Raw genomic sequence first — 21,997 nt, 5'->3', positions numbered from 1 at the left:
GAGGGAGACGTGAAATACCGGATGGATTGTGATGTGGAGGGTAGAGTAAACTCATAAGCGACCTTGCCGACATGCTTAATCACCTTGTAGGCCCAAAGAATTGCTTGGATAGCTTTTGATTTATGCAATTAGCAAGGGAAGTTTGGTGATAAGGTGGCAATTTTGTGTAGATCCAAGCCCCAACGTTGAATTACCGATCTGTGTGATGCGGATCCACTTGGGTTTTCATACACAGTTAAGCTTTGTATGGTTGCCCCTGAGGATGGAAAGAGCTACATCTTGTTCTTCTAGCTATGATCTATGATGGCATTCTTGGTAGCTTTTGGAATAGAGCGAATCAGGGTTGGTGGAGGTGTATGGTAAGGTACTTAAAATTCGGCCCATGGAAGATGCCTCACCCATTATGTTGGAACCTCATCGAGGTAGTTGTGGAGGTAAGTTTCTAAACATTAGTTGAGAACCTTAGTTTGGCCACTGGATTGAGGGTGATAAGTGGTGCTCATGGAGAGAGTGGTAGCTTGCAACCGAATAATTCCTTCCAGAATGAGCGGAAAAAATAATGGATCGCTATCACTGATTGTTAAGTTGGGCAATCCATGTAGGTGCACAACGTTGGTGAGGAATATGGTGGCGACCTTGTGGGTAGTAAAGTGTGGGGTTATGCTGAAAAAATGGGCATATTTACTTAAACGATCCACCGCCACCATGATAGCAAACTTGCGGATGGCGAGGGGAAACCAGTAGTGAAATCCAAAGAGATGTCCTCCCAGACTATCTCAGGGATTTACAGAGGCTGTAGGAGACCCATGGGTGTTGATTCTGTAGACTGGGTTGGTTTAGCTTGCTGATGGAGCAATTGGTGGCAAATCATATCACATTCGCTTGGATGTTGTTCTAGAATAGGTTGGCTGAGCTCTGCTTATAAAATTTGAGAAATCCGGTATGGCCTTCTTGAGAAGACGAGTGGTACTCATGAAGAAATTGCTTTCAGAGAGGAGCAGAATGACCAAGTTGTTTCTGTGATAAAGAATTCCATGGCGCGAGCTGTATAATTAGGGTTTTGGGTATTGACCGAAATTTAGCATTGCACACGTTCCTTGTAATTTTGGCGAGGCTGTCATTGCATCTTGGTGCTCCTGTAGGAAATCCTAAGTAGACTTGGTGAGTACTAGGGACATGTATTGCAGATCATTGGCTCGAGACAAGGAATCGGTGGCTCTATTTCCTTGACCTGGTTTGTATTAAATTTCGAACACATAGCCGAGTAACTTAAGTGAGTCATTGTGATAATTCTAGAGTTTGAATAACCTAGGCCAATAACTAACACAAGCTTCTTTGGTCCGTTAATGTATAGAATTTCGGCCCATTAAGTATTGATGCGAATGACCCACTGCTTGGGTAATAATGTACATCTTAGGGACATAAGTATATTCCAATTTGAGCCTTGATGTGATCTTCTTGCTAAAGTAAGCCACTGGTTTACCTCCTTGTGTTAGTACCGCCCCAAACCCCTAACTTGAGAAAGCGGCTGGCACATAAGTCCTCAACTAAGGCAGGCCCCCATCAGTTATAGAATAATAGGGCCAATCATTCGAATGTGGAGGGAACCCTGCTACTTGAGTGACTTGACTTCATTCCCTGTATGAATCGCTCTGTAATGAATGAATTACCACAACCTAATCAATATGGTCACCCTCGACTGAGACCTAGATGGTAACCTAACCACAAAAGAGAAAGGGAACATCTCCTTGAAGATGCATCGGCCTTAATTGTAAATGGTTCGGTGAAGTTGGGATGAACCAAAATCATGGCACTTCTCAAGATATTTTACAATTGCTGAAAAGCTTGTTGGGATTCAAATGTCCACTACTAGGCCCCTTTGAATAATGGAGTCGTAATATAGGCATAATTCTTGATAAAACACTAATATTAGCCTGATATTATTAGCCTGTTAGGCCTAGAAACCCTCGTGACTCTTTAAGATTCCTTGGTGTGGGCTTCCTGAGCATTGCTGAGACTTTAGACTGCTCTACCTTAAGCCTGTGGGCTGACACAATGTGCCCTAAATACTTAATAGCTTGGCACCCAAATACACACTTGGAAAGTTTGCATACAATTGACGGACCTACAACATGTCAAGAACTAATTGTAAATGCTGTAAATGGGCTGGCCATAAAGGATTAAGTAAGGAGATCATCAAAGAAAACTAGCACAAACCATCGCACATAAGGTTTTAATACGGTGTTCATCATTGATTGGAAGGTGGAGGGGGCGTTGGTGAGGCCAAACATCATTACCAAAGATTTATAGTGTCCTTCATGAGTGTGGAACGCAATCTTGTGTCTTCTAGTGTACTTGAATTCAATTGTAACTCAACTGAAGGTCCATTTTGGAAAAATACCTCATTCCATATGATTCTTCAAGTATCTTATCGATGTCATGAATAAGGAAGTGATCCTTGATAGGCATGGTATTGAGTGCCTTGTAGTCTACATAGAATCTCCACATTCCATTTCTTTGTTTATCAAGTAGCACGTGTGAAGAGAAGGGAGTTGTGCTTGGCTAAATTATCCCCAGACATCACATTGGTAGTCAGTCTTGTCATCCAGTATATGTATGATTCGTACTATTCACATTTGGATGCAATGTATCATATTTTGAGGTATTTGAAGGCCACTCCTGGAAAAGGAATTTTGATTTCAGCCCATGGACACTTGAAGATTGAGGCATACATAGATGCATACTGGGCAGGGTGTCCAGATGATAGGAGGTCTACCTTTGGGTATTGTGTGTATGTGGAGGTAATTTGGTGACTTGGAGAAGCAATAAATAGACTATGGTTGCAAGATCTAGTACTGAGGCCGAGTTTAGGGTGGTTGCTCAAGGTATTTGTGAGATACTATGGCTGAAGGGGCTGCTTCAAGAGATTGGGACAGATTTAGAGGTTCCCATACACTTGTATGCAAATTGTAAGTCAGCTGTCAATATAGCTCACAATCTAGTGCTGCATGATAAAACCAAGCATGTGGAGATTGACAAACATTTTATCAAAGAGAAGATTGAGGCTAGGTTGATTTGTATCACCTTTGTTACCTCAGATAATCAGCGGGTTGATGTGCTTATAAAGAGCTTAGGCACCAATGTCTTCAGTGTTATTATTGGCAAGTTGGGCATGATAAATATCTATGCTCCAGCTAGAGGGGGACTATTGTAAGACAGAATCGATGATAGTAGATTTATTTTCTAAATTTCCTTTCTATTTTTTGTGTTTTCTTGATTGAGGGTAAATTTTACTAGGATCTTTACGATCTTCTAGGATCTCTTATTTTTCTTGTAAGATTCCCACATAGGGAATGTTTGATTTGTTTGTATTTGGTAAGTTATGAGTATAAATAAAGCTCCCGCTATGTCCTTTAGACACAAGTGAGGCTTTCTCCAACTCTTTCAACAATTTCTCTAGTGCTTAATGTCCGGGACCGTATTGGGATTGGTGTTTGAAGTCCAGCCTTGGGATCTTAAGTAATTTAGGTTCTGGGTGGCTAAGGTCTTGATGGTTGAAGTGCAAGAATTTGGTCTTAGGTTGTGGGTTCAACGTGCCATCTTCGTAAGCACTTCATCGGCTGATTCATAGAAAGGTTCGTACATTAGAGCCTCTTTTCATCTTCCTTCCCCTTTGTTTTGCTTTGTTTGAAGGCTAAACCCTAGTTATTCCTTCCTTCCAAAATCAAGACGCTTCAAAATCCTTAACCATAGTTTTGTCCATGAATTAAACCTCAGCCTACCCCCATAAGACTCAAGGTTCGATTCAAATTTAACCCCTTTCTCACTTGAGGTGGCTGAAACCTCGAGATGAAACAAAATCTTGAACCTTGGATCCACCCCATGGCAGATTTCTTTAGCAGTTTCGGATTTGACTCCAAATTATTTACAGATTACATAGATCTCATAGGCATATCCATAGGATTTTGAAAGCAATCATCCATCCCAAGAACCAAAATTGGAGTAACCCCACTTTTACCCATGGAGCCTGTAACTGAAATTGCAAGAAGCCCTTTTGTTGGGTTATTGAGGTTGGTTTTGACAAGATCTTGGTTAATTTGCCCTCTTTCAACTGAGGCTATGTGACACCTAATTGCCACCTCTTCTTCATTTTGCTATGTGGTTAGTTTCCATTACTGTTACCCATTATCCTTGCCATGCACAAGATGACAGCTTCTTCTTATGCCACTTCATCCTACAAATCATGTGGCTGGCCTCCACTACCTCGTCCATGCAAATGGTGTCTGTTGGAATTAAGTAAAGTAGAGTTTGATATTGATGAGTGGCAAAACTAGGAAGGATAAGATAAGGAACGATCATATTAGAGCCAGTCTAGGAGTAGCTCTGATAAATGATAAGCTATGAGAAAGTCGTTTTAGGTGACATGGCCACGTTCAACGGATGCCTGTAAATGCTTCTGTATGGAGAAATGATTTTATCCAGATTGAAGGAATTAGAAGAACTAGGGGTAGGCTTAAGATGACCTTAAGAGAAGTGGTGAGAACGGATATGCATAGCATAGGCCTTGTATCTAGCATGGTCTCAAACAGAGCTGATTGGAAGGCAAGAAACCCTGTAGCCGACCTATTTTGTTGGGACAAGGCTGGGTCTTGTTGTTGTTGTTTATTGAACTTCAACTGGTTTCTTAATAACTTCCCCGCCAAACTATTTAAAATTACAAATTACTGCCTGTTTTATCACATCATAATGTGTGTCCGAATTGTTGGGATTTTTGTCAATTTGTTTGTATAATTTCCCTGCTGTGAATAGGTTTTACAGCGCAGGCAAGGGATGGCTTCTGGTGGACTAACAATCAAGGAATTGAATGATATTCTTGATCGACTGGCTTCAAGTGAAAATAGGTAGGTGTTTGCATGATCTGATGTCATTGTTATTGCTATCTTCCTTATTCCTTATTCCTTATTTTATTAAATTCTGTAAAACATATTCTTTTATTATGATAACCTCTCTGCATACTTCACCTTTGGATTGACGCTATCTTGATTTTTCTTAATTTGTCTTTTATACACAGATTGTGTGCTAAGTGTCAAAATGTGATACAAAGAACATTTTTCTTACAATGCAAATACAATTCTAATGAAACTGTATAACTGAACCACTGGTTCAACCAGTTCAGTTGAACTAAACTACTTAAGAAAACCCAGTAAACAATCTATTTCGTATGCAACATACCCATCCTTTTTAGCCCATAAAAGTGGCTATGTACATAGGAACCCCACTAAAAGTTGCTACGTACATAGGAACCTGTGGGGTCAAACACCCAATAGATATGGGTCAAACACCCAATAGATATATGCCAAACCTGGATTTATTCCTAAGAAAAAAAATCTCCATTTGGTGCATGGTAGAAGATCTCGCTCTCGAGCGAGATCTGGTGATGTAATCCCAGGTTTTGGGTTACCTTCATGATCTTCTAATTAAAGTTGCAGCAGCTAGTTAGGAGTCTTTGAAATTTTGGCTAGGGTTTAAGGGGGTCTACAAGGCTGCTGACTGCTGAACTAGGTCTGTAACTTAAGGGATTTCAAAATTCAGGATTCAAGTTTTGAATTCTAGGTCAATCTAGGGTTTTGGTTGGGCTGGGAGATGGATTAGGGTTTGCAGGTTCTGTGGCTACTATGGACTGTTTGATGGTTTTCTGCTGTTCAGAATTGATCTAAGAAGAAAGGGATGCGAATTGGGAAGTTTTAGTGTCATCCAGCAACTTCTCAACAAAGAAGATGAAGTGCAGAAATTCTGTAAACCAGAATTTAGGGCTGTTATGGTGAAATTAGGGTTAGATCTTTGTTCAGCAGGCTTGGGTGATTCTAACAGGGGACAGGGGTAGATAGGAGGGTTTTGGAGCTGGGAAGTGAGGTTTCCTAACTGGGTTAGGAATGAAAACGTGGGAAGTAAAAAGGAGATGGTTAATGGTTTCTAGGGTTTGTGAAAGGGTTGGAATTTTCAGAGAACTAAAGGGGAAGGGGCTGGGACTGTCTGTGATGAGGTTAGGGTTGTTCCTAAAGTCTGTAACTAAAGGGAAGGGGCTTAGTACTTACTTGAAGTGCGCTGCTGTTATAGGAGTCGCAGAAAAGAACTTGAATATGTAGAAGCTTGAAGATGAAGAAGGAGATAATCAGAATTGTAGAAGACACTTTCTACCCAGCCGCAGGTCACCCTCCCAGGGATCCCATGACTTCCCAAGTCGATATTTTCAAACTCTATTTCATTCTGTCAATCAACTCTCAAAATGACAATGCAGAAGAGGCTATTTATAGCCTAAACAAAAGACTCAAACTCAAAAAAGGAAACTTGGTTGCCAAGCAACCCAAAGCTACTAGACTAGTGCCTAAAAAGGACTCTTTATTAGGAAATAACTCTTTCCTAATTACTCTTAAAAAGGAAACAAGACAGACTTACTAAGACTCCAAATTAAAATTTGAAAACAGAATTAAAAAAATTCAGAAATAATTCTTACCTAACCCTACTCGACTTAAGGGATGAAAATGACCAATTTGCCTCTTTGGTCAGTTTCGGCCCCCTTTGTTTGGCTTCTGTTTCAGATAGGCCTGGGCCCCTTCTAGGCTCTTTGGGGGCTGGAAATATCATCTCACCACCCTGAAAAACCGAGATCTCAATCAAGATGGCGAGACCTCAGTTGAGATGTTTGATATTTTTTGGCGTCAACTCGGTGGCCCATCTTGGTGGGTTTTAGGGGTTCGGTTGGACTGAAACTTGATATTTAGCCTATTTAAGGCCTTTTGAACACACTGGTAGCCTTTAACTTGTGAGAAAACTACCGTAAATATGATTTTTAAGTCTACCCATGGTGTGAAACCGAAATGTTGTAGGACTAGGAAATGCAAGGTTATACAACATGTAATACATAACCTTAAGGCATTTAAATGAAAAGCAAGTGTATCAAATACATCAAATAACTTAAATGTCATCAAATTTCATCTATATCTGGACTTTCGAGAATAGAATAATAAAATTATACAACCATTAGAAGTTCTATATTAGTCATTAACTCATAAGTTCATAAGACAAATAGAGTATGATTGATCTTCCTTTGGTGTTGTTGATGTGCTAAGAGTAGTTGCAAGTGAAAATCCAGTTGTAATCTGCAAAAAATTTGGCAAAAATTGAGAGTTCCAGTAAGATATGGTGAGATGTAGCGAGATATGACGAGATCTCGAGCAAGATATCCCATTTCGCAAAACTTGATAGTTGACTCCCATCTTGTCTTGATTAACCAAAAAAGCGAGATATATTGCGAGATCTCCCACCAAGGAAAATATTTCGGTCGAAATTTCCTTTCGACTGAAATTGGACACTTTTTATCTGACTTTTGAAAACTCAATTTTGAGCCTCAAATGCACTCAAATTGATTTGGATTTTTGCATACTACCTATTCAAGCATAATAAACACTATAGAACTACTAGTTTACTAAAAAAACTACTGAAAATGTAACATCCAACTTTCCAAGTATATAGTACATCGGAGAAGAAGCGAGAATGTTATTACTTACAAGTCTATTCTATTCAAGCCTCAAGGTCTTCCTCTTCCGTCTGCACCCCATACAAATAACAATACAACTCCCATGATGTTCGCCCCATATAGTTTTGGACGTAGTCAACAACTGCATCTCTGTACGTGGCCTCATCCACATGCATAAGATTTCCTGATGGTGGGAAGTTGTGAATCTCCAAAGAAGGAACTAGTGGTGGTGGGCCTTGTGGCTGTGAAATAGTGTGGAAGATCTACTCAATAAATGAAAGAGCACCCTGGCTCTCAGGAGAAGGATAAGGTCCATACTGATAAGGTCCCAGTGGCTGACTCCGATAGGTGATAGTGGGAGGGATACTATAAGCTCCATAGGCTGCTCTATAACCATAAGGCTCCACTAGTGGCTGACTGGCCTGACCCCTGAATCGATAGTCAGGAGGGACAGTGACACCATATGGTCCATAACCATAACTCGACTTGGTAGAACCAATACTCTCCACAGCAGTATCATATGAGGACTCTGCAGGCCTATGCCATCCGGATCCTCTGGAGGTGGAGGAGTCTCTAGCATCATCAATGCTCATCGATCTCATAGATCCCACCAAGCTCTCGGCATCGGGTGGACGGTAGGACCCATATGATGGTGTGTCCTCTGTGCTACAGCTGCGCTGTCTCCCCTTCCCCTTCCTCGAATATGAAGAGGAAACATTTTGGCCTCGAGATGCAGTTCCAGACTTCTAGTATGGTCTGAATCCTGTGTCGCGTGGGTGAACTGACTCTCGCTTGTGAATCTCGGTGGTCGTCCTCCCCACCTTTGACTCTCACGTCGTGGTGGTGGTGGTGGTCTGTCCCTAGGATCAGCTGAATCCTGATCACGAGGTCCCACACCCTCCTCATCTGCTCCATCATCACCGCCATCGCCATCATCACCGCCATCATCATCATCACCACCATCGTCCTCATCGCCGGAGGCCTGAGTCACCTTATCCTCAATGTCGGACCAAACAATCAAATCCTCACTCTGGGTGGATGCACTAGGGTGTAGCACGAAGGGACGGGCGAACTCTGTATGTGCCCTCCCCTCCTGGGCCATGAAGTCCTCCACATCAGCCCCCATCTCCTCTACAATCTGTCTTCTGGGACGACCTCCCTCATCCAGTAATGCCTCTCCACTGTCCCTGATCCAGTCAACTACTGGGTTATCATCATCATCCATCTCAAATATGTCGGTCAACTCGATATTGGTACTCTCTCTGTCCATCCCCTGTCTAATATGATCCTCTTTCAGTCTCATATTATAGTGTATGTAGACAAGGTCCTCTAGACGCTTCACACCCAATTGGTTGCGCCTCTTCGAGTGAATGAGGCTGAAGGTGCTCCAGTTTCGCTCACGACCAGTGGCAGAACATGTTTGGGAGAGCACTTTGCTTGCAATCCTACTCAAATGGTGTGAATCACGTCCAAATTGCAACCACCACTCAACTGCGACAAACATAGACTCCAAGTCATTTTAATACTTAAATAACTAAATTAAAGATATAATATAATAATTAAATGTATAATGAAATAAATGAATGAACTTACCTGCATGGGCGGTTTCCCCTCCCTATACGGCCACAACACGACCGAAGCTCCCAGTGGCATCCCTAAAAGCCTTTATCTAATATATAAAGAGAAAAAACAATAACTAGTTACTAGGTTAATGACTTAGTATAAAACTATGAGTTGTGAATATCAAATGATTCAAATCACTATCTCACCTTCATAAAGATGACTGCTTGTTTAGCTGAATCTGGTTCGAATTTCTGCACTACAGTTTGGACAGCATCCATCAAATCTTGCCTCATCCCAAGATTGTTCTTGTAATGGTACTTGGGATTTAAATTGTATGCTGTGTAAGAAAAAGTATGTCATAAAAGGGAATAGTTAATGCTTAATAGTGTGATAACATACTGAAAATTAAATTAAATACTAGACTTAACAACTCACCAGCCTTATGCAGTGGATGCTGCAACATAGACTCCCATCTAATGTCGATGATTTGAAGGACTTTCTTGTTGCTGCGTGGGTGGACCTGAGCAACTTGCTGCTTCATCCTCTCTACTGCAGCAAATATGTGTGCTAGAGTAGGTTTTCTTTGCTGATCTATCATTCTCAACACATTCACCATAGGCTCAAGAATCTTCACCACTATCCTCACATTGTGCTAGAAAGTCTCATTGAGTATGGTCAACTGTGCTCCCCTTCCTCCCACTGATGAAGAACCCTCCTAGTTAAACCACTCCTCTGATGCAAACATACTCCTAAGGCCAGTTTTCCTACTCTCAAAGCTCTGCAGTGCTATCCAATTAGTAGCAAATCAGTTATGCCTAGCCTCACTAACTCACCCTGACACTTGTCCCTCATCATTCTTAATGCATAGGTGTGGTTATATATGAAGGTGCTAACATGTCGAGCTTGCTCCACGGTCTTCTTCACAAGCTTGACCTTTCCAATGTCCTTGAACATTAAGTCAATGCAGTGAGCAGCACAAGGAGTCCAAAAGAGCCTATATCTGTTCATCCATCAAGGCATCAAGCCATCAATACAAAGTTATAAAGTGTACATGTATATGTGTAATATAAATATATGTATTTACAAATGAAAATTAATACTATATGTTTAAATACCTGAGTTCTCCAACATCTTCAACCCAGCTTTCTTGTAGTTGGAGCCATTATCAGTCACAATTTGAATCACATTTTCCACTCCAACCTCCTTCACCACTTGCTTCAATAATTTGTAAATGTATTTTGCATCCTTCTTCTCACCGGATGCATCTACTGACTTGAGGAACACTGTCCTCCCATCACAATTCAACATGAAATTGATGATGGATTGTCTAGTGGGACCAGCCCAACCATCAACCATCACAGTCACTCCATAATGATTCCACATGGGCTTTAATCCCTTAATGTACTCATTTAAGTCCTCTTTATGCTTAGGCAAATACACATTATATATCTCATATGGAGTGGGGCCCTGTACACCACTCCCAGCCCTGCCTATCTCCTCAATCATATCTCTATAATAGGGCCCCTGGGCTGTATGTGTTGGAATACTATGGTAATAAGCCCATTTGGAGAAAGCCATCCCCACTTTTTCCTTTACACTGCCCCATAAGTGCTTCAACTTTCTCTATTTATGCTCAGGCCTCGCAAATAGGGCCAGATCATTGCGAAGAATCTCAAGATCCGGATCTGTAGGATGTGCTAACGAAGCTCGACCCCTTGTAGGGGCTCGTGGGATAGGAGCCTCCTGCTTCACACTCTGAGTTCTCCTCATAGGGACTTGGGAGCCACCTTTGCCTTCCATACCTACTAGCTCTCTAGAGGACCCACAACCCAAACCCCTCTGTTGCCTCCTTATGTCATCAATCCTCTGTTGCTCCCTACTCATCATCATCGCCCTCCTCAGTTGATCGGCCTTTGGATCAGGGTCACTCTCTCTTGGCTCATCCCTACCATAATCCTCAGGATCTGGAAGGTCATCTAAGTAGGCATCCTCGAACTCATCCCTCTGTGTTCTATTCTCTTTCCTCTTTTGCTTTCCACCACTAATATATGAGGCCATTGCCCTCTTGACCTCTACGGGCACCTTTGGGCACCCTGTTACATCCCTGTTGCCACCAGCTAGATGCAGATTCAATCTAATGGCCCCACCTCCTCCTATTTGTTTCTTACAATAATTACACTCGCTCTTCCTCCTATTAGTTGTTAGTGGCCTCCCATGTTCCCAAGCTATGTCTGACATCTTTAAAAGAAAGTGCCTGATATAAGAAATACACACTTAGTATCTTGAAATGCTCCACAATATGCTCCAAAAATGACATACATGCTTCTAATAATAACCTCCTATTTTTAAATATATAAAAAAAAAATGTATAGCTATATAAGTATTTTTTTAATATATAAATAATTTTAAAATATATAAAATACACACAAACTATCTTAAAAATATCCACAACATGCTCCAAAAATTGCATACATGCTTCCACCAATACTTTGCTATTTTAAAATTTAAAACATAAATTAATTAGTTTTTTTTTAATATTTAAATATTTTTTAATTATTTAAATATATATTAAATACAGTAAAATTACATAATAACAGAAAAAAAAAATTAATTCAACACCATCATAGCAATATGGTGTCTCAACTCTCACATACATTCATTTGAAGCTTATACATGTACTATACATATACATTTTTAGCAATATACATAATTTAGTAAATAATTTTTAATAACTGAAAAATAAAAAAATGGTAGGAAGAATGAAAAAATAATTTTGACGCTACAAATTCATAGTTCAACACTCTAAAGTAAACATACATAAATTTGGAAGCAATCTAAGATGATTTAAGGCACAAATGAAACATGTCCAAATCTATTATGATTTGCCATGTACCAGCATCTTTATCACTCACGTTTTCCACCATGATATGAATTGTTGTGCTGCCATCTAGAGTGGTAGCAGCATGAATGTAGCTGTCCAAGGTGCCATTACCATAATGAGACTCAAACGAGAGGCACACCCTAAACCTTACAAGGTTGGTTGCACTTGCATAGATAAGTCTACTGTCCCAATCGCTTTTAGGTGTTTAGCCCCCTTCTGCTTTGCAAGCTATGAAGGCAGAGTATGGAGTAATGTTCCAGAGGTAGATGTTGCTCCATCATTCTTCTGGGACAATGTTGCTCCATCATTCTTGGGAGACCATGGTTGTCTGATTGAGATGTCACCGACTATGGGAGGGCTAACACCCTTACCTTTGAATTCAGGAAAAATATTGGATAGATTCCTAGTGCCAAAAAGAGCCTAAGGTTGTGGATGGTACCTCAAAGAAAGCTTGTCCTGAACTCTCAGCATAATAAATCAACAATAATTTAAAGGTGAGTGTTAGGAGCAGAGAATTTGTTGTTCTCTAGCTGCCTTACTGGGTAACATCTATATGTTAGATAAATTTATTGAGGTTGCTAGAGAAGTACCACCCTTTGGAAGCATTTGAGTAATTCTTTCTTGAAGAACTACCTCATGAGATATCACCTATGCATGAAGTCATTGCCATATCTACCCATTACTTTATGACCCCAAGGAGGCAAGGACCACATTAAACTCAACTGTTAGGTAGATGGTCTAGAAGGGGTTGATAGCAAAAAGTCTCAGTCTCTGTGCCTAACTTGTGCCCAAGAAGGTTGGCACCTGGCATGTGTTTTGATAGTAATGCCATCTAAAAGACCATTGTTAAGACTTAAAAAGTATATGTCTTTCATACCTAGACTTGCTGACATGTTAGATATGGCTGGCTGATTGATCTTTTTCAATAATGATCTCAAGAGCGGGTGATGCAGATCTAAAGACCTACAATTGCCCGAAGCTGCAGTCGAAACAGTACTATTAGTAGTACTATATTATTAGTTCTGTTACCTTCCCCCCCTTTTTTTGTTCGTCTCAAAGCTGTTGAATAAAGCGAGATGTTCAACACTGGTTCAGTCTTTTTTCGATTTCTATTTTGGTTCATTAGAGGGCGTGTGATCACTGAAAAGTCAAATGACTTGGCCTTTTATATCCAACAAAAACAATGAATACGATAAAATATGGGTTAAATTTAATTCTTGCTGCGATTTCTCCAGATAAATGCATAGGCATCCAAATAGAAAATTGGATTATAATTAGGATTCTCACATCTCCACGGATTAGCTAGAAACATTGACTTGTTTTTTTTTCAGTTTTCCCATTCCTAGGACAAGTGGTCTTTGTGTTGTTGGCTATTAAGCCCCTGTTTTTACCCCACATCATGGGCAATTGAATTCTGACTTGAATAATCGAATTTTTGTGCCAGCAATTTGCTAGCTACTGCTGCTTTCTCTATTGAGAGAGAGTTTTCTGCTTGAAGTTTCAAGTCTGGGTTGGTGGGATTGGTTGTACCAGTCGTCCTGGATGGTGAGAAGTCTGGTACGTTCTTCAAAGCTTCATATCTTCACCAAGGCAGCTAGTTCCAGACTCTAAGTAGCTGCTGCCATTGTAGGACTTCTACTCCAGTGAGTGTACTTGAAGTAAAGCCTTAATGCTAGCCTTTCTTCTTTTATTTTCCGATTCATTCAAGCCCTATTCATCCCGAAACTTTACAGCATCATCTGTTCATGAAATCCCAGCCATGCTAGGAGTGAATCATCCCCCTGATCTGCTGAACCTCTGAATGCGCAAGCCCCTTGATATGTTGACCTCCATTAAAACCCAAGAAATCCCTTCATTATTGAGTTCGAAAATTTTCCCCAAACTAGAAACTTTAAACCAAAGTTTCAGATCATCTAACTGTTAGATTGATCTACGACTTCACTCACAGCTTTCCATCACAGTGTGTGCTGCACTTAATTCCTTTCAGCCCCAACCAACCATTGGAAACTTAGCATCTAACTGACAACTCTGGTTCCAGCCACTCTAACCATCAGAATTCATCCATATTTTAGGTACAACACCCATCTCGAGGCCATCCACTTGACCTGCATTAAACCCCAAGCTTCCTTGAAACTTCAAATTTTAGCAGGCCTGAAATTACCCTAAACTTTTTTCTATTCGCCTGAGTGTACACCTTGGATGCCTTACTTGCCTGATTAGTGTTGCCTTGGATCTTAACCCTTTCCAGTACCTAGGTTTGAATGGCACAGTGACAACCATCGAACGAGAACTCACAAGATCTTGTCATGATCTCACGAGATATCTTGCTTTCTTATAATGGCAAGACAGATGCTTAACAAAAATAATGAAAACACAATTTTGGTGGAAATCTTGGTCGAATCAAGATCTAGAACCTGGAGCCCAAGCTTCAAGCCAAACCTGCTTATAAATAAGATCCCCCATATCTCGACTCAAATCTCTTTGAGACCCATGTTTTTGACTACTGTTAGTTGCTGGAATCTTAGATCAAGGTTTTGAGACCATGTCAAAAGTAGGACTTTTTTTTTTTTGGGGGGTGTGTGTGTGTTAAAGTCAACGTGTGTTGGGCTGATCGAAACCATTGAAACTGGTCTATACCATCGAAACCTGTCGAAACTTGTTGAAACTGCTGAATTGGGTTGGTTGAAATTGATCATAACTTGGCTTTTGTTGGCCCAAACTACTGCAATTTCCAATTATTGGTCGAAACTACTCAAATTTCTGAAATATTGTTGAAACTCATCGAAATCTGGGTGTTTTTAAACAAACCCATAGTTTCATCTCAGTTTCTTGGGAAACCAAAGTTTAACTGAAATTTCAGCCCATCTCTTTTGAGTTTGAACGATGGCTGGAAGCTCCAATTGTTAGATGTCTTTGATTTTTTGTGAGATTCATGGCTGAACAAGCCACTTCTACTTTTTACAGCAATTTGCGAGCTCATCTACAACGAGGTTAATCATTCCCCCCCAAATCGGATCTCTTTTATCGGAGAAAGGAAAAAATAATTGTTCAAATGTTAATAGGTTGCCTATATTAGCATCACGTGGAAACCTTGATAGATAGAATCTCAAGTTGTAACTTTCAATTAATTTAAAGTTTGAATATTTCGGACCTGTTTGAAGTTCAAAATATGTATTGATTACTTTGTGTCAGGATATTATGAATAGAATAGGGCATTTTATCTGTTTGCGTTACTGTAATGGTTCCAACTTGTGGTCCAAAATGGAAATTTCATTTAGACTTGTTATTCCATAAATCTGAGGGCACTCCTGTGTTTAGATGATCTAAAATAGGCCAGACTCCTGTGTTTAGATGATCTAAAATAGGCCAGACAACAATTTTCAACATGATAGGCCCCTTGTATCACGAGTCTATACTTGCAAAAGTAGAAAGAGAGGCAAGGATCATTTATGCAGCAATAGAAGAAAGAAATTAGGCTGCCAAGGTTGCTGCTATCTTGGAATGGAAATAATTGAATTAGAAAGAGGGAGGGGAGTATTCGTTAGGGAATCTTTTCTATTTTACTATTTTTATAGGGGAAGGTTAGGAAGATTAGGTTGATTTGAACATTGTAAGGGAAATTGCGAGGTAGACCTTGCTGGGGGAGAGCTTCTGCTCTTGTGTCCCTGTAGGAAGAGTTCCTACTGCTGGTTATTATCTCAAGTGTTTGTGTTCTTGGATTCAGTAATTAATAGAGACTAGTTTTATTGTTATCTTAAACCAACTCTATTCTGTGCTTGCTGTATTTTCTCGGATTTATTGTGGACTGTAAGTGGGAGAGGGAATAACCATTATTAAGCTGGATTCAGGTGCTTAAGACAGCCCCTTCTCCCATCATATACCATTTGAAATGATGCTTTGGAGTTGGGGGAAAAATTACAAATTACTCTTGGAAATCTTGAGCCAACTCAGTATTTTGAGGGGCTGAGTTGACCTTTGAGTTAGAAATATTGATCTGTGGTGACAAGGGTGGGAAAGACATTTTTAATTTAGGTTGAGATATAGTATTTCTTTGAATAGAGCTCATTTGGGAGAGCAAGGATTGGGGTACCGGACACCAAATAGCTTCTATAAGATTGTGCTGCAGTTTTTATGGTTCACTTCTTTTACTTTATTTTTCTTGTCTTTGAAAGGATCTATGTAGAGTTGGGATAAGTCTTAGTTGTATTTGTTCGATTCAAACCTCTCCTAACTTGTCTAAGCTTCCACAACAAGATTGCGAGGTGATTTGAGCAATGTTTGAATGCTTAACTAACAAAATACGATATGAAACCAAACAACCACTTTGAGTTTTTTTTTTGGGTAACATCTCTCATGCATGTATGCATATTTATGGTTTAATAAAGATCCCCTTAGGTTGGATTTCTAAATGTTGATTATTACCCTCATTCCCCTTCATTTTGCCCATTGTGAAGGAATATCTTGATTTTGTTACAGGATTCGAGAAAAACCACCTCCTGTCAGAATCTCAAGCCTTGGGTCCTAAAAGTTGTAGTAGCTAGTTTTTGTGTTGCACTCTGCTGACCGTGTATCATGTTCCTTCTCATCTTCTGTCTATTAGCATATCCATGAAAATTTATGGATGGTCATTCTTCTCCTGTTAGAGGTGTTCATAAGTCTGCGGTTGAGCAAATAGTGCTGTGGATGGATGGAGTGAAAAGAACATCTACAAAAATGATTCTTTGGTCTTCTTATTGATGCAATGTTAGTCAACACTAGTTAGGTGGACATGTTAGATCTATACTGGAGCTTGTGCACTGGGTTTATCAGTTCAATTAGTTTGTTTTAATTTCATTTTAGTTTCTCAGAGGTACTGTATTTTTATTTCCATAAACATTTAAGTAATTGATAGACTATTTACTTTACTCCTATCCATTGGGGATTTGTTGTGTCTAATCATTTTGTTTTCCTTTTTTTTTTTGTTGACATTTACAACAGGATAGAAAAGACAAATATTCTTTCTGATCTCATAAAAAAAACCAATGCGCAGGAAATGAAGTGGATTGTAATGATCATCCTTAAAGGTGGTGTTCTCAAAATCCATTATTTTTCTTTCACAGTGATTAATAACCCAAGTTTTTGTTGTCATAAGTTTAATTTATGATTGCATCAATATGATTGTGTCTGTCTTAGTGTTTACCTTTAGATTAATATATGAAGTTTTAAAGCATAGTTGTCAAGGCGAGGAGGCAATAGAGAAAAATGAAAATCAAGGCGCCACCAAGCAAGGCGCCAAGGCGACACAAGGACTCCTTGACCCAAAAAAGGCCCAAGATGCCTAAGCAATGCGTTGACAACTATGTTTTAATGGACAGCAAATTCGCTTATTTTTGAGCAAGAATGATACATTATTTTTATGTACTCAATCTGGGAATAACTTACATTATTGTTACAGATCTCAAGCTGGGAATAAGTGAAAAGAGCATTTTCCATGAATTCCATCCAGATGCTGAAGACTTGTTTAATGTCACTTGTGACTTGAAGTTAGTTTGTGAAAAACTGAGGGATCGACGTCAGCGGCATAAACGACAGGCACCATTCTTTCTCTCTTTCATATAGACAGATCACCCACCTAACATGCATGGAAACAGATACACATGCACATTGCCCTTATTTTGGCCTGGTGATTTGGCAAGTTTATTTGCCAATAATCCTTCAAGCATAATGGAAGGCTAAAAATCATGGAACTTAACCCAATAGGACTTTCTTATAGCACTATAACATGAAGGCACGGCATCCATGGGATGCTATATGGGCTATGACTTTGATTGCCAATACTCTAGCAGAGGGTGATTGGTAAATATGCAGCGGCTTGAGGGCTGAAAATCTAAGCAGAACATGTGAAACAGAATTTGGATGTATCTTCTTGTCTCCTCCTGCTAATAACTGATCATGCAGCAATGGGGTACTCTTTTTAGGACCAAATAAGTATCTTGGCAGCAGCTTGGAGCCTTTGATTAGATCACTGATGTCAAAAGAATTGTACAACAGTAAGGAAAATTAAGGTGTTTTTCTTGCCAAATTTTGATTATCTATTTCGTTGTGTTCAGGCCAAATTAAGGTTTGAGACTTCTTGGGTACCATATTTTATGCTATACAAACACATTTGTATGGTTAGTTTGTTAAAGAAGTTGCCCAGAATAGTGTCATGGATTCGCTGCCCATGCCTGATTGTATTTGGTCAAATATGAATATAAGATTACCCTTATAGTATGATGTACATAAATAATAAGCAATTTAAACTATTAGTGAAGTAAGTCAACTAACCATAATGTAAAAGATGCATATTATGTTAGTTCCAAGGAACAAATTTCGATCAAAACTGAAGTTTCGACCCAGGAAAAATGCAAGATTTCCAGTTTCGACCGAAATTTCGGTCAAAACCAATGACTTTTTATCTGAAATTTTAACCCTAGGTTTCGGGCCGTATGTGACCTCCATTTCATTTGATTTCTTACATCCTACATATTTAAAGCATAATAAACGCAATGGAGTTATTATTTTGCCAAAAAACCACTCAAAATTTATCATTCAAGTATATTAACAAATGACTAGTTCCTATTGCATACATGCATAGAATTGTCAACATACTTGAATTGTTTGATAGAATGGTTACATATATAACGAGTCAACAAAATAAAATGACCAGCTAGATTAGGTGATGGTCTCACATATATTAAGTTGAAGCCCATATATCATATATTTATATATACATACGTATTTTTTTTCAAAATATATAATTTAAAAAATAGTTATTAGAATTGAAAATAAAAAAATGGTAGCAAACATGGTTGTCAAAGCGTCCGCCTAGGCAGTAAGGCGGTTTTTCAGCCACCATGTTTTGAATTGCTTAATTGATGCCCAATCTTCAAATGAGCAGGACCCCCGTGGCCGTCGGCAACAAAATGTGAAGCATGAGCCATACTCAACATCATGAATCAATGAATCAGTAAATGCCTAGGCGGACGCTTTGAGAACCATGGTTTGATGAGATGAACTTATGTTTGTGTTTTTTTTCTTGAATAATTTTTCATAATTATGATTCTTGAATGCTTGTTTTTTTGGGATGATTGTGTGACTATTGAATATTTGTTTAGCTTATTAGAGAAAGTAGTTGTATTGAAAATTTTTAACCTAACTGCTTTGGTCTCTTTATTGCCCCTAGGAGCCACTTTGTCGCCTAATCGCCTAGACAGAGCCCCAATCGCTTTGGTCGTCTTCCTGCCTTGATATCCATGGTAACAAATAAATAAAAAAGAAAAAGTTTAACAACACACAATCATAGATCATATTTCTAAACTGAACAAATATTAATTTCAAAGCAATACAAGATCATTTAAGGCAGGAACAAAGTAAAAGTAAAAAAAATGGGAAGTTTGAAACTATTGGGTATGGCTCATGCTTCACATTCTATCATTGGCGAAGTTTCTTTTGTAGTTGTTGTGGTTTAAGAGGTGTTTGGAGGCAAAAGATGAGCAAAAGAGGTGTTTGAAGGCAAAGGAGTTGTGGAAATTACATGAATATGGGATAGAAATCAACAAAAACCAAGGAAAAACAAGATGGATGTTGAAAATTGCGAAATTTCGGTCGAGACTTGCGAAATGGTCAAAATCTGCAAAATTTCGGTAGAAACGAACCACTTTGACAAAATATTTGAAGTTTTGTTTCGATTTGAAAAAAAGGCATTTCGGTTGAAATTTCGGCCATTTCAATCGAAATATAGTCCGTGGTTAGTAATACAGTTAAAATATTCAAAATTTCAATTTCATCTTCAAATCAAGAATACAACACAATATGACATCTATAATTGAATACGACACAATATGATATCCATACTTCAGTACGAATCCCTAAACACCAATAGACTGATAGATATAGTAACTACTATGCTGATCTTTATGAGTCCTAATACAATAACATGGTTTATCTCAACTTGAAGGGAAACTTTATTGTTGATGGTAGGAGGGTCAATTTAGAGATTCCCCATGTTTGTTGGCGTTGGTGCCATGAAGGTATGATGAAATCAGTTTTAGAAATGTAAAAAAATAGCCGGGATAGCTTATTTTATAAAAAAATCCCAGCGAGTGCACCGTCAAGTTCTAGTGTTTTTAACGGTATAAAATTATACTTGAAAATGAGATTTCATCAAAATTACAAATTTCTCCTGAAATTTTGAATAGATCAAGCAAATTCAGAATCAAACAAAAGTAGAAATCAACCAATAAGTTCAGTTTGTCATACTGTATTATGAAAGCATGAGCGGAAAAGTAATGACTACCTTTTCATTACCTAAAATATTCAATATAATTCCATGTATATCCTTTGACTATTTCAGTTTCAAATTATTGAGAAGGCAGATTACAATATTCCCCCTAGAGAGGGGATTCATTAGCATATGCTTTATATTGGAAAGTCATCTAGCCTTCCAACAAAAGAATTGCTTCTATTCCTTTCCCTATTAATAATTTTTTTTTCATTGTTCATGTAGGACATAGAAGTCGGAAAAGCTGTGCGCCCTCAACTAGCTATGAGAGTTGCTGATGCCACTGCTGCATGGAGGAAGGTTCTTATTTACAGCTTTTACTTATTAATGTTTTTATTTAGATTAATTTGCATGCACCTCTTTGAAAAATGGGCCCCTCACATGCACCCCCTTCAAAAGGGGTTATATTAACAAAAACAATGATTCTGTAAAGAGAGCCATTATCATTCACAATTTTTCCCAAGATGGCCATATTACCCTTATAGAGGTAATATGACCATTTTATCCTTAAACATAATTTCTATTTTCTGTCAACACCAGAGAACCATTTTGACCATTTTATTGTTTCAGAATTTGGGTTAAAGATTACCCAGGCTGTAAACTGCTTTCAATACTCACATGTTAGGATGTAACTGCTACTTTTATTGTTTTAACACTCTGGCTTTGCTTGGAAATAACCTGATAGATTCTGTGTTGGGCACTTGAAAGATTATGAGGTTTTTGAGGCCTCCAAAGATTATGGAAAACCTATTTCAAGGGGGGAAAAAAAAGAAAAAAGAAGAAAGAAGAAAAAAGAAAAGGAAAAGATTTTGGTTGATGGATGCTTTTGTTATTAAATTTGAAGAATTGTGGATGAGCATGTTAGACAATTAGGCCCATGATCAAAATTTTAACCTCTTGCTTGGAATCCACCTCTTTCAGTGATATCCCATAGGAATATTTTACTTTGAAAAGGTCAATAATTAATCCAGGTGGGTTATGGTGCTGGATGGAAAGACCACTGGATTTCAATCTCTGGCCTCTAACTTCGATTATGGTATAGTACGCTGAGCTAGGTCATAGTCATGAATAACTCTCTGTGAAAAGATGTATAACAACAACAATAAGCCTTGTCCCAACTAAATGGGGTCGGCTACATGGATTCTTGCCTTCCAATCAGTTATGTTTGAGGCCATGCTAGATACAAGGCCTAAGCTATACATATCCTTTATCACCATTTCTCCTAAGGTTATCTTAGGTCTACCCCTAGATCTTCTAGTTCCTTTAATATGGATTATATCACTTCTCCGTACAGGGGCATTTATAGGTCTCCATTGAACATGGCCGTGCCACCTCAAATGACTTTCTCGAAGCTTATCACTTATGGGAGCAACTCCCAGACCAACTCTAATATGATCATTTCTTATCTTATCCATCCTAGTTTTGCCACTCATCCATCTTAGCATCCTCATTTCTGCTACACTGAGTTTATCTATATGATTCTTTTTAATAGCCCGACACTGCACTGTACATCATAGCTGGTCGAACAACGGTCCTATAAAATTTTCCTTTAAGCTTTAATGGAATGCACCAATCACATAAGACCCCAGACGCACCTCTCCACTTCATCCACCCTATTTTAATTCTTTGGGAAGCCTCATCCTCTAAATCACCTCTTTTACTTATGATTGAACCTAGGTACCTAAAACAATCACTCTGAGGAATCTCTTTATCG

The 21,997-nt window shown here is 38.9% G+C and overlaps 1 protein-coding gene across 1 annotated transcript in view; it reads left to right on the top strand.

Annotated features, from left to right (window-relative positions):
* The window catches only part of ATLIG4 (DNA ligase IV), a 102,896-nt gene that overhangs the window by 1,492 nt on the left and 79,407 nt on the right, over positions 1-21,997 (top strand). Inside the window, exons 2-5 of the mRNA XM_089155469.1 lie at positions 4,810-4,901; positions 16,959-17,044; positions 17,416-17,552; positions 20,509-20,583. Coding sequence (XP_089011595.1) covers positions 4,810-4,901; positions 16,959-17,044; positions 17,416-17,552; positions 20,509-20,583 — 390 coding nt within the window. The remainder of the gene's footprint in view (positions 1-4,809; positions 4,902-16,958; positions 17,045-17,415; positions 17,553-20,508; positions 20,584-21,997) is intronic.

Source organism: Hakea prostrata, chromosome 5 (assembly GCF_041222555.1).
Source record: "Hakea prostrata isolate BN-2017 chromosome 5, UWA_Hpros_2, whole genome shotgun sequence".
Lineage (NCBI taxonomy): Eukaryota > Viridiplantae > Streptophyta > Magnoliopsida > Proteales > Proteaceae > Hakea > Hakea prostrata.
The sequence above is the reverse complement of the archived record's forward strand: the minus strand, read 5'-3'. Positions and strand labels throughout refer to the sequence as shown.